Source organism: Orycteropus afer, unplaced genomic scaffold, assembly GCF_000298275.1.
Source record: "Orycteropus afer afer isolate SDZICR_OR568_19922 unplaced genomic scaffold, OryAfe1.0 scaffold00007, whole genome shotgun sequence".
NCBI lineage: Eukaryota > Metazoa > Chordata > Mammalia > Tubulidentata > Orycteropodidae > Orycteropus > Orycteropus afer.
The window spans coordinates 11,391,090-11,409,115 of NW_006921594.1; the positions used below are offsets into that span (position 1 = coordinate 11,391,090).

The following is an 18,026-nucleotide window of genomic DNA, read 5'->3' on the forward strand; positions in this document are numbered from 1 at the left end:
TTTTTTTTTGTACGTTCTTCTTCATTTCTGGTACTAGGAGACTATTAGCTGCATCTTAGATGGCTGCTTGAAAGCTTTTAAGACCCCAGTTGCTACTCACCAGTGTAGATTGTGGAGCAATGCATTTATGTATTTTGTTGTGCCAGTTGAGTCTGGTGTACCCCCAGTACTATGGTCCTGAGGTAGTAGCTCTATTGGATCTCTCTCCCATAGTGTTGGGATGACTGTGAGGGATTACTCTGTGTCTGTCTTCTATTGTTTCTGTAAGGACTGCAGGTATTTTGTATCACTGCAGGTATTTTGTTTTTTTAATAGGGTTTTCTAAGCTCTAATCTTTAAAGACCTCAAAAGCTGCTGATACATTCGAACTACCAATCTTTTGGTTTGCAGCTGAGTACTCAACAATTGCACCACCAGGGCTCCTTCTTTGGTTATAGAAAATAATATTTTTAAATTTTGCTTATAGTGCCCATTCTTATTAAAAGGATAACCATGTTGCCAATCATTCTGCATTCCTGGCAGAACGAAGCAGTGAGGCATGGTTTCTGAATCCAGGACAACCTCAGGACTGGGCATGTCAGATTATCAAAGTGTCTCTGGGTAACTGACCTGAGGTTGACGGGCCTGGCTCTGAGGACAGGGGAATACCACCTAGAAAAAGCACTCGGCCCAGGTAGTGTATCCAGAATGCAGAAGGGACCTTCCTGAGACTGCACTCTGGATTATCCTGCAGGTCTTTACAAGGTTTTGTATAATGTCATTAGTCCAAACTTGTACGTAGCCATTTTCAAATGGAGATGCTGCAGGGGTAACTTCTCAGGGTGTCATTTTCTTAGGACATTTGACTTCAGAAATGAATACTAGACTGTGTAAAAAGCTTGGATCAGAACATGGGAAATTTGCTAAAATCAGGCATTTCAATCTTCCTAAAAGACTTCATGGGAGCTCTGGTGGCATAGCGCCTAAGGCATTTGACTGGTAACCAGAAAGCTGGCGATTCAAACCCAGCAGCCACTCCTCGGAAGGAAAACTGGGCAATCTACTTCCGTAGTGATACCGCCTCAGAAACCCAAGGAGGAGTTGCTGTGAGTAGGATCCGACTTGACAGCAGTGAGTTTGGTTTGGTTTTAAAAGACTTCATAGAGGTGCTGGCATTTAGTTTAGGAGAGTGGCATTCTAAGCAAAGGCAACAGCATGAGAAGAGGGTTCAGAGAGCAGGGAATGTGCTAAAGTTGAAGTGCAGGGAATGTGGGATTACAGGGATTAAGAATACAAGATTAGTAGCACAAAGAAAGAATTCATTAAGAAAAGTCTTCAAAAAGAGACTATCAAAAATAACTCTGACCTATAAATACATTTAAAAAAATTTTTACCTCACTACTATTGAAATAATGGTGAGGCATTTATTTGCTTTTGTGGATTGACAAAGATTTAAAAGTTCATAATATGCAGTGTTGGCAAGAGATCAGGGCAACACATGCTCTCCTAGCTGTAGGTGAGCATGTCAATAGGGACTAACCTTCCACATGGCAGTTGCACACTATACACCCAGGGTTTCATGTGTGGAGATATATGTCACCACCAGTTGCCATCGAGTTGTTTCCAATTTATGGTGGCCCATGGGTCCATAGGTCTGTGTCCCACAGGGTTTTCAATAGCTGTGATCTTTCAGGACATCACCAGATCTCTCTTTCTAGACACCTCTAAGTGGATTCAAACTGCCAACCTTTTTTAGCCGTTGAGTATGTATGTGTATTTATGTACATATTTAGAGGTCACTGGGTGGCACAAATGGTTTGCACTGGCCTACTAACCTAAAGGTTGGTGACTCGAACCTACTCAGCAGCTCTGGGTTTGCCTTTGGCTCATGTATACATGTACATGTGTTGTTGTTGTTATGTGCCATCGAGTTGGCCCTGACTCATAGCGACCCCTCCTTGGGTTTCCGAGGCAGTATCACTATGGAAGTAGATTGCCCAATCTTCCTTCCAAGGAGTGGCTGGTAGGTTTGAACCACCAGCCTTCTGGTTAGGAGTCAAGTGCCTTACGTACTATGCTAACAGAGTATGGTACATAAATATCTGTGTCAGGGTGTGACCGAGTGCATGTATGTGTGTGTATATATATATCCTAGGCTGGTGCAAACAGTTAAGTGCTAGACTACTAGACAAAAGATCGGCGGTTCGAACCCATCCAGATGTACCTCAGAAGACAGGCCTGGTAATCTGCTTCCAAAAGGTCACAGCCTTGACCTTATGAAACAGTTCTACTGTGCACATGTGAGGTCACTGTGAATCCAACTCAACTTGATGGCAACTAGCAACAACATCAACCGTATGTATGTTGTTGTTGTTGTTATGACCCCGACTCATAGCGACTCCTTCTTGGGTTTCCGAGGCAGTATCACTACGGAAGTAGGATTGCCCAACCTTCCTTCCGAGGAGTGGCTGGTGGGTTTGAACCGCCAGCCATCTGGTTAACAGGCAAGTGTCTTAGCCACTATGCTACCAGAGCTCCCAACCGTATGTATATAAAACCAAAATAACCCACTGTCAGTTAGTCAATTCTGACTCAAGGCAATCTGATAGGACAGATTAGAACAGTCCCATAGGATTTCCAAGGCTGTAAATGTTTATGGAAGCAGACTGATTCCTCTTTCTCCTGTGGAGAGGCAGGTGGTATTGGACCGCCACATTTTTAATTTGAAGCTGCATGCTTTAACCACTGTGCCATTATATATATATATTCTTTGACACATCATTTCCACTCCATTTAAAATATCATTTGGAAAAATTAAGGATATGCACAAAGATTTAACAGAAATATTTATAATAGAAAAATATTAGAGATAAAAGTGGACATAATAGGGGATTCATTAAATAAATTCTAGTTCCTGGATTCAGAGAAACAGTACGCAGCAATTAAAAATATTAGTGTAGAAGATCAGCTTATCTTCTTCCTTCCCAACCCACTGCAATAAGTGTTTGCTAATTAAGGAATTAATTTAGGAAAAATTTCATGACAATATAAATGGGCAAAAAATGAATTAAAGTATACTAAGGAAATTACATTTATTTTATATTATTTTCCACAACATATTTTGTGATGCTACAATATGAAAAACATTAATAATGAACAAATATCTGTAAATATTTTATACACTCCTATTTTTTAAGGAACTGAGCATTGGGATTATCTTGTATTCCAAAAGAATAGGAGCCCTCAGGGCTTATCTGTGTGATGATAACAATTATTGACTCTATCAGTGACTGACTTTGACCTATTTTTTCTAACCTAGCAAAATTGAAATTAATCATTTCCAGAGAAAGAAATGCAGTTTCAACTGACTCTTTTTTTCCACCTTGGTGAGTATTAGCTGTCCAAATCCATTGGCTGCCTGTGTTGAATTGTCTTAAAACATTTAGTAGAAGTAATTTTAAAACATATCTAATTCTTTTTTTCCATAATGCTATATATCTGCAAGAGGAGTCCTGGTGGTGCAGTGGTTAAGTGCTGAGCTGCTAATCGAAAGGTTGATGGTTCAAACCCACCAGCCACTCTGCAGGAGAGTGATGTAGCAGCTGCTTCTGCAAAAATTACAGCCTTGAAAACTCTATGGGACAGTTCTACTCTGTCCTACAGGGTTGCTTTGAGTCAGAAATGACTCGATGGCAATGAGTTTATACATATGCATAGCTCTGGTGGCATAGTGCCTAAGGCACTTGACTGCTAACCAGGAGGGTGGCGATTCAAACCAACCAGCCACTCCTCAGAAGGAAGGTTGGGCAATCTACTTCTATAGTGATATCGCCTCAGAAATCCAAGGAGGGGTCACTATGAGTTGAGTCTGACTCCATGGCACATAACAACAACAAAAAAAAACATTCTGTTGTGTTATTGTATCAAGCGATTAGAAATTACACTCAGTCATGCTTAGCATTCACACGTAAATACTACTAACTTAAAGGTAGAGATTCAGCGTCATGGAAGAAAGGCCTGGTGATCTGCTTCCATTAAGATTACAGCCAAGAAAACCCTATGAAGCAGCTCTGCTTATTAACACATGGTGTTGCTATGAGTGGGAATGGACTCAGAGGCAATGGGTTTTCAATGGAATGTTATTATCAGCTGATAATGCTAGGAAAATACTTTCAGATTCTTAATTGACATGTATCATGTGTCTTGGTTTTTTAAAATAATTCTGCTTTCAGGGTAGCAACTGTCCCAATGTTGAGGTCTTATGAAGATTTTATAGGCAAAGTTTCCTCTTCTAAATAAGCAGCAGCTCTAAACTAGAAGGCCAAATTCTCCATGCCTCTGCGGACTTTAATAAGCTGAGAATGATTTGCATTCGTCATAGAAAAGATGTTTCCAACAACTGCTCCCTCTGTTGCCAGCATTTCTAGAGCCACAACGACCCTGCCTGGAGGCAGTAAACACTAACTGAATGTCTTAGAATCTTCTCTTCAAAAACATGTGTTCAGTTTCTTCATGGGAGCAAACTAAGACTCTCACCTTTGTGATTTTGCCATTCCTCAACCCTGAAGTCATTTCCCAGCTGGATTTGCTGGTAATGGAGGAAAGAACAGCTCCAGATGGAGACCTCCGGTTCTTTCTCTGTTGAAAGTCCCTGCCTCAGCAATGGGAGCCACCAACCAGTGGCAGCAGATTCTTGTGATCCTTCTGGGACTCTTGGATTGAACTCAACACCCGGGACGTGAGCCTCAGGTCTGACCTCCGTCAGTCAGAGCACATCTGCCCTGGATAGTCTCTCTGGGACTGAATCAGTATTCTACATCAGAAGGGGATGCTTCTCCCAGCCTCTGTGTAGGATAACTTACTCACACTTCCCAAAATTCTAAGTCACTCCAGAATTGCTCAGATAGCCCTCCCAGGCCAGGAGACCCCACTCTCTGGAGAGGAGAGCTTCGAAACTAAACAAGCTTGAACAGAAAAAGGCTTACCCTGGATTTCTAAACCTAAGGGTGCTGTGATCCAGCCTGAACCTCTAGGGTTGCCCATGGTTATGAGTTATTAGTAGTTGACACAAGTCAGCTCTGACTACGGCAACCTCATGTGTCACAGCATGAAGCATGTTGCCCAGTCTGGCACCATCTTCATGACCATTGATATGCTGGAGTCCACGGTAGCCACGATGCATTTTGGATGCCTTCCCACCTACGTGGCTCATCTTTCAGCCTGTATCAGCAATATTCTGCTGTGATCTATAGGGTTTTCATGGACTAATTTTCAGAAGTACATGGCCGGGTCTTTTTTCCTAGTGTGTCTTAGTCTGAAAGTTCCTGAAAACTATCCACTGTGTTTGCAATACCAGTGGCATATCTTGCAGAATCATAGCAACATGCAAGCCACTAAGGGACAACAACATGACAGATGAGTGGCAAATGGTTGAATTACCAACCAAAAAATGCCCAAGCATTTATAAAATGTATAGTTTTAAATACATATAAATGTATACGCGCACACACACACACACACACACACACGTATGTATCCAAAAAAGAAACAAACAAACTCACTGCTATCAAGTCGATTCTGACTCAGAGTGACCCCTTTTGGGTTTCCGAGACAGTAAATCTTTACAGAAGTAGATTGCCCAATCTTCCTTCCATGGAGTGGCTGGTGGGTTTGAACTGCCAACCTTCTGGTTTGCAGTCAAATGCCTTAGGCACTATGCAACCAGAGCTCCTTGCTTATATGTATAGAAAATATATGTACTAAAAATACTGGTGTCTATTTAATAACTTTGTCATGCATTTTGACTGAGAGTTGAAAACAAAGAAGCCTAAGAAGTGCATTGGCCCCATGAGTTTAAGGAACTGGCTGCAAGGTCCAAACCTTTTCTGATACGCATTCTCTGTACCTTTTCTTGTCCATAATGATAAACCTATGCATATAGGTTTACATTCTCTAAAACTCTGACATGAAGTTTAATATATGGGAAAATATCTCATATATTTTTTAAATTAATAATAAAGTATTAAATAAGGAAATTATGAAATAATAGTTATTTCTACAAAATGACTCTTTGCTTTATAGAAGAATTTACTCCAAGTTTTCTGTAAGTGACCCTCAAAACTACTGCCATTGAGTCGATTCCATCTCATGGCCATCTTACAAGAGCAGAACTGCCGCAAAGGGTTTCCAGGGCTATAAATCTTTACGGAAGCGGACTACCTCATCTTTCTCCCGCAGAGCAACTGGTGTGTTCTAACAGCCAACTTCTGGTTAATAGCAGAATGCCTTAAGCACCGTCCCATCAGAGTTCCTTCTAAATGACTGTTGTTGTTGTTGTTTGCCGTCTAAATGACTAGATCTCCTAAATGAATTTTTAGTAAGATTTTATCTTCAAACAGTATGTCAGTTTTGAGAAGCACATTCATTGTGTAAAGATACAAGCATCTTTATTCTCTGAATCAATTCTAAACTGTTGCTAATGTGATAATCTGACAGTTGAAAACTTCTGCCCAGAAAGGATTTTGTTGAGTCTATGTTCAGGCATGAAGTTTCAACTACTTATGCTTCTTGCCACTTTTTGCCAAGTATTTTAAATTTTAAAAGAAATTCATATTTTTATTTATAATATGTTATAATATGTGTTATAATATGATATGTTTCTCTAAGTCCTGGAATAGTTCTAGTTCTGAAAACTACACATCTAATCAGGACAAGTTTGGCCAAGTCAAGTTATAAAAACATGTTGAATCTCTAAGGCAACAATTGCAATAAAAGAATTCAGGATGAAACTTGTCTAACAGAATAAATCACTATAAGGCAAACCTTAGTTAAACCACAAGTAACAACAGCAGAATATCCAAAGGCGGAGAATAGTATTTCCCAAATTTATTGTCTTCAGCATCTTTAAATAAATATTGCAGTAAAAATGCATAATAAAAAACTGCCATTTGAATCATTTTTAAGTGTATAATTCAGTGACATTAATTGTATTTACCATGTTGTGCAAAAATTACCACTTTTTGTTTCCAAAAGTTTTTCATCACCTCAAACAGAAACTCAATGCCCTTTAAGCAATAACTCTCCATTTCCTCCTCCCTTCAGTCCCTAGATATTTCATACAAGTGGAATCATACAATATTTGTCCTTTTTTATCTGACCTGTTTCACTCACCATAATACTTTCAAGGCTATGTCACAGCACTTATCAGAACTTAATTCTCTGTATGGCTGGATAATATTCATACACACTCACACATGTACACACATACACATATATATCACATTTTATTTATCCTTTTATCTATTGATGGACACTTGGGGTATTTCCACCTCTTGGCTATTGCAAATAATGCTTCAATGAACATAGCTGTACAAGTATCTGTTTGAGTTCCTGCTTTCAAGACTTTGGGGTATTTACCTAGGATGCAATTGCTGAGTCATATGGTAGTGCTATGCTTAACTTTTGAGGAACTGCCAAACTGTTTTACATAGTAGCTGCATCATTTTACATTCCCACCATCCATGCATAATTATGTTTTCTCCAATTTAGCCTCCTTTTGGTTGGCACTGGGAACACAGACGGTATTACCTCCAGACTAGGCTCATTTTATCAGGCTGAGAGTACCAACAGCATCCACTAATTGGGGTCTTAATGAATAACAAAACTGGTTAAAAATAAGCAGACTATTGGCTGTGCAACTAACCAGGTGCTTCTTCAAACCTTGTGCTGCCTTAGGTTGCCTTGCCATGTCACTGTTTCTTTTGTGTTCAAGGGTTACTTCCTTACTTGAAAGCTCAAGACGAATGCAACAGGGGTGCCTGTCATCCTACCACTGGTGATCTCCTAGTGGGGCGTGGTGCTCAGCTAACGGCCTCTTCTACCTGTGGGCTAAGAGGAGCCCAGAAATACTGCATCCTCAGCTACCTGGAGGTGGGTTGGTCCTTTGTTTACTTGTTGGGATGTTACTTCAACAGTGATCTCCTTTCCCAAGTATATCTGGGGCAACCAAACAACTCTAAAGAAAAAGAAAGAAGACATAGCTAATATAATTCAAAGTCCAGGAAACCATGACTAATCAGGAAATGGAGGAGATCTGCTTAATTTATATTTCTTGTTACTTTTAGAGTTAGAAGAAAAATATTTTGGTTCAGTCTTCGACTATAAATTCCTACAGATACAGGCTATTGGTCTACTTAGCTGCCTTAATGACTCCCATAACCAAAAACCAACCAACCAAACAAACTCATTGCTGTAGAGTCAATTCTGACTCATAAAGACCCAACAGGACAGAGTAGAACAGCCTGATAGGGTTTCCAAGGCTGTGATCTTTACAGAAGGAAGCCAGCTGCCACATGTTTCTCCCTGGGAGTGCCAAGTAGGTTCAAACTGCTGACCATTCAGTTAGCAGATGAGCACTTAACCCCTGTGTCACCATAGCTCCTTAGTGACTCTCATGTTGTTTTTAGGTACCTTCAAGTTGTTCTAATTCATAGCGACCCTATGTACAACAGAATGAAACAATGCCAGCCTTGCACCATCCTCACAATCTTTGCTATGGTTGAGTCCATTGTCACAGCCACTGTGTCAATCCACCTAACTGATGATCTTCCCCTTTTCCACTGATCCTCTCCAGTGATTCCCACAGAGGGACATAATTGACTCTTTCAGTGAAGACTGAAGATTCCTTAGGGCTTCAAGACCGTTAAGTTCTCATTGTTCTGCCTTACATAGAAGGGAGTGGAGAACTTTGAAGTCATTGTACACCAACCCCATGATGCCACTTGAAAATTTTCTAACAACCATAAATTCCCGATATAACATATTTTTTTTTTTGTGCAACTAGCTGTTTTCTCTTAAAGAGAAAGTTTATATATATATATAAAAAAAACCTGTAACCTTCATAGGTTTCTCTCCCCCTTCTCTTCTCTCTCTCTCTCTCTTTCTCTGTGGGATCCAGGAGCAGAACAGGCATCTGAGGTCATTTGAGTATCTTACCTGCTGAAAAGCCTGAGGCAATCATGTCAACCACTTAAATGAGAGGATGTTCATGAAGGAAGTTGGACAGAAGCCTAATGTCAGGGCCCAGGCTCTTCCATGAATTGTTCATTTAAGGTTACTCATTTAGGTATTTGGGAAATGCTTTGTATCTAATGGGTTCCTAGCAAAGGACAGTGATTATAAATAAGTGGAGACAATACTTGGTTGGATGCTTAGCCCTGCTCTAATTTTGGGAAGTACCTGTGTCTGAAAGCAAATCCTCTACGTGTGCTAGGAAATTACACAGTGGAAGTTTTGCTCAACTCAAGGCCAAGTGGTTCTTCAAGTGACTATGTCTAGACAAGGAAGTAGTTCTCAACTCTAATATTAGAAACTTTCCAACCCTAGCATTACTCATCTTGTTCTTCAGCCACTGTTGTCATGAGGCAACATATTCTGATAATAATTAGAAATTGGTGTTTCTTTCTCTCAAAGTTATATCCAAAAAACAGCATAACTAAAACTGCAGAAAACTTATTTTGTTTAGAGAATAAAGCAAATCATAAATTTTGGGGCTAGAAGAAGCCTCAAAATATCGTCAGGCTCCCAAAATATTACAAGTAAGCCTATAACATTCATGCAAGATGGGGGATGATTTTTTTCTGCCTATTATCTAACAATGACCTGCCCAGCAAAACATTTTCTTCCAAAGCTTCAAATCAATATTGACTCATAGTGTTAACCAACCTGGGATTCTCCCATCTAGTTCCCACAAATAAGAATCCCCTTTGGCCAGTCCCAACAAGACTATGCTTCTAAAATGTTTACAGAAAAATGGCCAGCAAACCCTGAAGTTAATTAGACGTTTTCCCCAATAATTAAGTACTATTAGAAACACTTCAGAGTCTTGGTTTCTGCTGCTCTTTTAGGGCAGGTCTGGGACAAGCCTACCCTTATGCAGAATTGATCTAGCTTCCATTGCTCCTTAATTTCCAAGGAGAACTTTGGTTTTCTTCATATAAAACATCATGGAGGTCAGTGATTCTAAAATGCACTGACTGTATAACAACAACAGAAAAAAACCTCACTGCCATTGAGTCAAATCTGACTCATAGCAATCCCTCCTTGGGTTTCCAAGGCAGTATCTCTACTGAAGTAGATTGCCCAACCTTCCTTCTGAGGAGTGGCTGGTGGGCTTGAACTGCCAGCTTTCTGGTTAGCAGTCAAGTGCCTTAGGCACTATGCCACCAGAGCTCCTCACTGATTATATTGTTGTTGTTGTTATGTGCCGTCGAGTCAGCCCCAACTCATAGCGACCCCTCCTTGGGTTTCCGAGGCAGTATCACTACGGAAGTAGGATTGCCCAACCTTCCTTCCGAGGAGTGGCTGGTGGGTTTGAACCACCAGCCGTCTGGTTAGCAGGCAAGTGTCTCAGCCACTATGCTACCAGAGCTCTCTTAAATGGTTGGTTTACTTGAACAAACTCTACTAGCTGAAATAATCATTAAAATCATCATGTACTCTTCTTATTATCTATTAAGGAGCTCTGGTGGTGTAGTGGATAAGACATTTGGCTGCTAACTCCAAGGTTGGCAGTTCAAGCCTATCAGCTGCTCCTTGGGAGAAAGATAAGGCAATTTACTTTTGTAAATATTTGCAGCCTTGGACACCCAATGGGGGTTGTTATGAGTTGGAATCAACTTGATGGCAATGGGTTTGGGTTTTTTTTTGTTTGTTTGTTTGATTTTGTACCAGGCAGTATTCTGAGTAATGAGGATATGCACAAAAAAAAAAAAAAAAAGCCCTTGCCTTCATTCAGCTTAAATTCTAATGATGTTGTTATTTGTTGTTATGTGCTGTTGAGTCGGACCCAACTCATAGCAACCCCTCCTTGGGTTTCCAAGGCAGTATCACTACAGAAGTAGATTGCCCGGTCTTCCTTCCAAGGAGTGGCTGGTGGGTTTGAACCGCCAACCTTCTGGTTAGCAGTCAAGTGCCTTAGGCATTACGCTACCAAAGCTCCTAAATTCTAATAATAGAGACAGGCAATACGCTTACAACTATACAGGATAGTTTCTTGTAGTGATAAGGGCTTAAAAACTATATGAAGCAGGTCATAGGAATAGAGCACAGCAGAAGGCCATGGTTGGGGAAGTGGTGGCATTTTAGGCAGAGTGGTCAAGGAAGGTCTTTCTGAGAGGGTGGCATTTACACAGAGACCAGAAGGGAAGGAGCAGGAGATAAGAACATCTCAGAGTGGGAAAAGCATTGTCCAAGACCCTAAAGCAAGAGGGTTCTTGTGTGCTTAAGCAACAGCAAGGAGCAAGTGTGGCTCGAACCAAATGAGTGAGGGGAGGACAGCAGAGGAAAGGGCAAACAGGCAGCTCAGGCCAACCAATCAAACCACATTAACCAAGTACTGACCAGGACATTATGCCACTGTAGGCATTTCCAGCACCAACCCCAAAACCCACTGCCTTCAAGTCAAATTCCAACTCATAGAGCTCCTACAGGACAGAGCAGAACTGCTCAACAGGATTTCCAAGTCTGTACATCTTTACGGAAGCAGACAGCTGCATCTTTCTCCTAAGGAGCAACTGCCAACCCGACAAAAACCCACTGCCTTTGAGTCAATTCCAATTCTTAGTGACCCTATGTGACAGAGCAGAACTGCCTCATAGGGTTTCCAAGGCTGTAAATCTCTATGGAGGCAAACTGCCTCATTTTCCTCCTGCAGAGCACCTGGTGGGTTCCAATCACTGACCTTTTGATTAGCAGCCAAATGCTTTAACCACTGCACCACCAGGACTTCTTCATTTCCAGCACAGAGAATTGTGATAAACAATCCCTGCTTCCTGAAAGCTTTGCAAAAGCTTTTTCAGAGTCCTGCAAGCATTAGCCAGAACAACTGTGTGGGCCACTGGCAGACCTTTGGAAATCTTTGGAGAGCTCCTCAGGAGTTTTAAGTACAGTCACAAATCTATGCATTCAATTAAGCAAACTCAAAGGTCAGGTTTTGGTAACCTTTGAAAAATCCATCCCAGGCAAAACTAGTTCCAACTCATTAATAAGACCTTCTAGTCTGTGAGAGAAGAGGGCAGGCCTCTCTGTTATCAGTTTAATGGAAATCTTTTACAAAATTCACATTTGTGATATGAAGGCTTTGGAGGCTTTTCTACTAAAAATGCTGTAAAATCTGAGATAGAAAGAATGATGGCAGCAGAAAACCTATGCCCATTTTTAAAAATTAATTTCTTGCCAAATAGTCCTCTTTTTTTTAACTGAAGGAAGTAATTCTAACTCAAAAAATAAATCCTAATTATTTCTCTACAATTTAAAACAAATTCCAGATCATCTGCCTCCTATATGAGAAAAATTAGTTCTCCATAAATTTGCATTTGAACCCTAACTGTATAAATTTATAAAATTTCTAGGTCATATTTAACTTTAGTTTATTATTGTATTTAAGCACCTATTGATGGGAAAAAAGTGATGTCGTGTTATTTCCTCTGCTTCTTATTTTTAGCCAGATTGAAAGGCAAATATAGTAAGCACAGCTTGATTTTTAAATTGAAATGAACAATAAGCAATTACAATCCTTTATTTTAAATTTTAACACTGATGTTTTCCAGAGGGAACAAAAATGTTTCATCTGCGACTCCAGATTTCCTTATGATCCATATACCAACCCTGACAGCCACACCATTGAGAATGTCATCACAGGTTTTGAACCAGATAGAGAAAAGAAATGGTGGCAATCTGAAAATGGTATGATTAAGATCCTTTCCACATTTTTATCTCTTTCTATTCTGAATAACCCATCTTTCTCTCCGTATGGTTTTAAAATGTTGCAGCAAGAATTGGAAGGAGACAGTGTTCCAAAGAATGTAGTAGAGCCTCATATAAGACCAAAATTTATTTTTACTTAAAAAAGACATATTTTCCTTTAAAGAACTCAGAATGTATTTTAAACACATAACTCAAAGTGGGTCACTGTTTTCATATAGGAGGAGAAATATCTGTGCATCCTTTTGTTCTTATTTGTAAAAAACGAGAAAGTTTATGGGATGTTGGTAAGTTAAGCCTAATGTAAAACACACTGATGCAAACTAAAGGAATAACTCCAGGGAGAAACTGAGAGTTAGCACCATGTGCTTTTTCCTCTGCAAAACATATACCAAAACCAACACCAAACCCATTGCCACCTAGTTGATTCTGACCCTGTAGGACAGAGTAGAACTGCCCCATGGGATTTTCTAGGTTGTAATTTTTACATAAGCAGATTGCCACATCTTCCTGCCATGGAGTGGCTGGTTGGCAGCAAAACACTTAACCACTGTGCCACCTGAACTCTTCCGATACATGTAGGAGAGGGAAAAGGCAGATTCTTTGCTTCTTGTTACAAGGCAAATAGTTACAATATAAAAATGAATTGAAAGGGTAGTTGAGGTAGACTGAGGTTCTTTCATTTCTGGATATACACCCTGCCCTATTCATGAAAAATTGTAATATAGAACACCACACTGGCCCTGACCATCCATGTTTCCTAGCCCCTCACTCTAAGTGTGGACTCCAGCCAGGGATTCCTCATGGCCCACTCCCAACCTTGGGGCTTACGTGTCCAAATGCATTTCCACCCAATGTACACTTTCCCAGTGAAAGTTAGCTCACTCAAAATGGCCCCTTCCCAATACTGGCCTAGAACCATTCCCACCCACTGCTGTGGGGATAATTCCAACTCACAGTGACCCTATATGACAAAAAAGAACTGACCCATAGGGTAAGACATTTGGCTGCTAAGCAGACGGTCAGGGGTTCAAACCCACCAGCTGCTCCATGGGAGGAAGATGAAGCAATCTACTTCCATAAAGATTTACAGCCTTGGAAATCCAATGGGGGTCGCTATGAGTCAGAATCAACTTGATGGCAATGGATTTGGTTTATCTTTTTGTGAAGGGTTTCCAAGCCTGTAATCTTTGTGGAAGCAGACTGCCACATCTCTCTCCCAGGGAGTGGCTGGTGAGCTCAAACCACCAACATTTTGGTTAGCAGCTGAGTGCTTAACCACTGTGCCACCAGGCTCCTGGAATTCTTCCACTTTTCCTTCACTCCCAGAAAATGATACCACTCACCAAATCTCTCTCTGTTGCACTTTTGGCTACAATCCCCTATTCTCTTGACATGTCTAAACGTATTTACAGTAAAGTTTCCTAGATTATTAAAAGAGAATGCGGGAATAATCATAATACATGAAATAGTTAGGACAAGGGTAATATGAGGCTTCTTTTCTATGTTAAAGGGGCTCTGGTAGCACTGTGGTTAAGGCACTGGGCTGCTAACCAAAATGTAGTCAGTTCAAACCCACCAGCTGCTCCACGACAGGAAGATGAGGAAATCTACTTCCGTAAAGATTTACAGCCTTGAAAACCCATAGAAGTCACTATGAGTCAGAATCAATTCGATGGTAATGGGTTTGGTCTTCGTTTTTTGGTTTCAATATTATCCATTTGACAAATACATGATTGATGTCTACTAAAGGCTAATTCATTTTGCTTTTTTAAAAAAATACTTTTTTAAAATTTTTGGTGGCAATTTACACAACCAATCTTACATCCATTCACAATTGCTACATGAACAGTTCAATAGCATTGCTTGTATACTTCACAGTGTCACCATCTCACTATCTCTACCCTTACTGTTTCATCACCATGAATTTAAGCTCTCTGACCCTTAAAGGTCTCATCTGTGCTTAAACTATTGTCAGATCAAGCTCTAAATACCAGTTCATTTTTTATTCTAATTATGGCTCTCAAGTTAGAACTTCCTTGATGAACACAGGGTGATTTTTGCCACAATCACCTGTCTTCATTGATGAATACTGCCCATTTTTGTGCAATAGCTATTTTGATCTGCATGTTCAGTATTTGTTCCATGTGTTCTCAGAAAGAAAATGTCCCATACAGAGACAATTACATAGAATAAGTGTTCTCAATCAGGCACTTTAGAGAGGAGAAAGTAGACTTCTTTTTGGAAAGGATAGGGATCCCTGACACAGACCTGGAACATGATGGCCCTACCAGTAACAGGCCTTTTCCCAAGCTGTTTCGCCTAGAGCTTTAAGCTTAACCCTAATTTACTGCAGTCCACTCACTGAGCACTGGAAATGTGTCTAGTCTGAATTGAAATGTGCTAAAAGTATGAAAACATACCAGATTTCTAAGCCCTTAGCTTGTAGGGAAAGACAGTCAAATAAGGGATTACTAGTTAATACTAATTATATGTTGAAATGATAATAGTTTTGATATATTAGATTCAATATACTATTAAAATTAATTTCACCTGTTTCTTATTACTTTTTTAAATATGGCTACTAAACTCACTGCTATCGAGTCATTTCCATCTCATAGCAACCCCCATTGGTTTCTGAGGCTGTAAATCTTTACAGAAGTAGATTGCCGTGTCTTCCTTCCACGGAGCAGCTGGTGGGTTCGAACCGCTGACCTACCAGTTAGCAGTCAAGTGCCTTATCCACTACGCCACCAGAGCTCCATGTGGCCACTAGAAAATTTAAAATTACACGTGTGACTCATTGTATTTCAATTGCACAGTGCTGCTCTAAAGAGATCTAAAGAGAATCTCAGTATGTCCAGTTTGGGGCAGGCCCTCCTTGCCCATGCTAGAGATGGACCATAGCTAACTAGCTCAGTGCAAAGTCCTGATCAGCACTCTTCTGTCTTCTCCTCAACCATGGAGTAGCTCCCAGAACCTGACTCCAAGGGCAAGATTCCAAGCAGTGTTTTATGCCAAGAGCAAAAAAATAAGAACCCTCTAATTCAAATGAGCTAGAGTTGTTGAAAGAAAAAGGTGTGTTGGTTTTTATCAAACTAAGGCTTGATAGCTCATGTTCATGTGTTGTTAAAACTTGTGTACAAGGAAGTGAGTCCTCTCGGTCCATTTTTGGGAAATGTCAAGGGACTCCCTTGGTGGTATGAAATGCTGCCACACAGTGGCTGTGTATGTTACCACCAAAATGTGGGTGTGGGTCCCATCAGGAAAAATCCTGTATTGTTCTCACATAGATCCTCTCCTGGGCATGGAATGGTCAACAGACTGGAAAAGAGCGGTGATCACTGGCCATGTGATTTCAGAGATTTTATCTCATGCAAGTAGCAGTGAGCAGTTAACATGTTAAAAGGGGTTTCTCAGAACCACTAATTTCCTTCTTTCTGGATTTTTCCTTAGGTCTTGATCATGTCAGCATCAGACTGGACCTAGAGGCATTATTTCAGTTCAGCCATCTTATATTGACCTTTAAGGTACAGATGTACAGGCCTGACACCCCTCTATCTACTTACAAAATGTTCAGTGCTTACCTGGTATTTCACTTCCTCGCTTCCTTGCAGAAAACAAACAGCTGTGTAAATCTGGATTGAGTTTTGTCATCTGGGTTTTTGTTCTTGGATGAAAAAAAATAAACAAACTGCTGGTTAATCAAAAAAACAAAACAAAATAAAAAATACCTTAAAAAAGTAGAAGACACAGCCAAAAAGAAACTTCCAAACACTGGGGTAATAGGAGCCACAAGAACTAGAAAGATAATTTTCAGTATAAAAGGGCAGGAAGTGGAAATTGTTTAGGAAAATATGGGAAGATTATAATCAAGAGGGGAGGAAAAATTAAAAGGTATGAAAGGTCAGTTAGTGAGAGGCCAGAGCAAATCACTATGCCATCCTTTAATCATACTAATTTTGATGTCAGCCTGGTGCTACATTTTGGTGATAAAAAAAAGTGAATACAATTTTTTTTATTTAAATGTGAAAACACCAGATTTTGCCCTGAAAGAGTTCACAGTTAAGTGATGGTTACAAACATACAAACAGAAAATTATGATACAAGGTGATAAGTGCAGAAAGAGAGGTATGATTAGAATGCTAAGGAAGTTCTTTGTTGAAGATGCTGAGTTAGCTATGTATGGAAAATCAGAGTAAACTTCGTGGTTGGATTTTAAAGGAAGTATAAGAGTTTGTTCAAGTACAGCATTCTAGAAAAAGAGGAAAAAAACAAAACCAATTGCCACTGAGTTCGCTCCAACTCACGGCCACCTCATCTGTGTTCAAATAAAACTGAACTCTACATACAGGGTTTTCAGTGGCTGGTTTTTCAGTTCACCACCAGGCCTTTCTTCTGAGTATTGATTGGCCTCAAACTTGCAGCCTTTTGGTTAGTGGCTGGACTCATTAACCATTTGCACCACCCAAGGACTCCAGACATAGAGAATCATATGCAAATTGTTGTAAAATGTTCATTACATTTGTTCCTTTATTTATATACCATATTCCTTCATATCTGTCTTCTATTAATAATAATTGACAGAATCATAAGTATTTGTAACTGGAATTAGATTCTGAGGATAAAGTTTGTTCTCACAAATACTTGTTTGAAAGAGTTCTCAGTGTGTTTGTTGTATATTTTTTAAAAAATGTGTGAAAAAAATGAAATTAGAAAAGTAAACTTTCAACCTCAAGTGGAATAAAATTTACCTTTGTGAAGCATTACAAGTTTAACTCTTGTTTTCATAGACTTTTCGGCCAGCTGCAATGTTAGTTGAGCGTTCCTCAGACTATGGACACACCTGGAAACTGTTCAAATATTTTGCAAAGGATTGTGCTACTTCCTTTCCCAACATCGCCTCTGGCCAGGCCCAGGAAGTGGGAGACCTTGTTTGTGATTCCAAATACTCAGATGTTGAACCCTCAACTGGTGGTGAGGTAGCATGCTTTTCTTTGGATTTCTTTTATTTAAATGAATTTTTTAAAAATCTGGTTATTTTAGATTTTTCAAATTTTGGTACTATGTACTAAAAGTAAACTGGTAGTTTTCTTGTGTTTTATTTTTAAGAATTTTTGGTGCTTGTTGTTGTTGTTATGTGCCATCAAGTCAGACCTGACTCATAGCGACCCCATCTTGGGTTTCCGAGACAGTATCACTACGGAAGTAGATTGCCCAACCTTCCTTCCGAGGAGTGGCTGGTGGGTTTGAACCACCAGCCTTCTGGTTAGCAGTCAAATGGC

General features: G+C 40.0%; 1 protein-coding gene across 1 annotated transcript in view; it reads left to right on the plus strand.

The window, feature by feature from the left end:
• The first annotated feature begins 3,331 nt into the window (after positions 1–3,331).
• LAMB4 (laminin subunit beta 4) overlaps positions 3,332–18,026 on the plus strand; it is a 113,992-nt gene continuing 99,297 nt past the window's right edge. The window contains exons 1-5 of the mRNA XM_007945055.1: positions 3,332–3,365; positions 7,751–7,908; positions 12,588–12,723; positions 16,198–16,271; positions 17,535–17,723. Coding sequence (XP_007943246.1) covers positions 3,332–3,365; positions 7,751–7,908; positions 12,588–12,723; positions 16,198–16,271; positions 17,535–17,723 — 591 coding nt within the window. The remainder of the gene's footprint in view (positions 3,366–7,750; positions 7,909–12,587; positions 12,724–16,197; positions 16,272–17,534; positions 17,724–18,026) is intronic.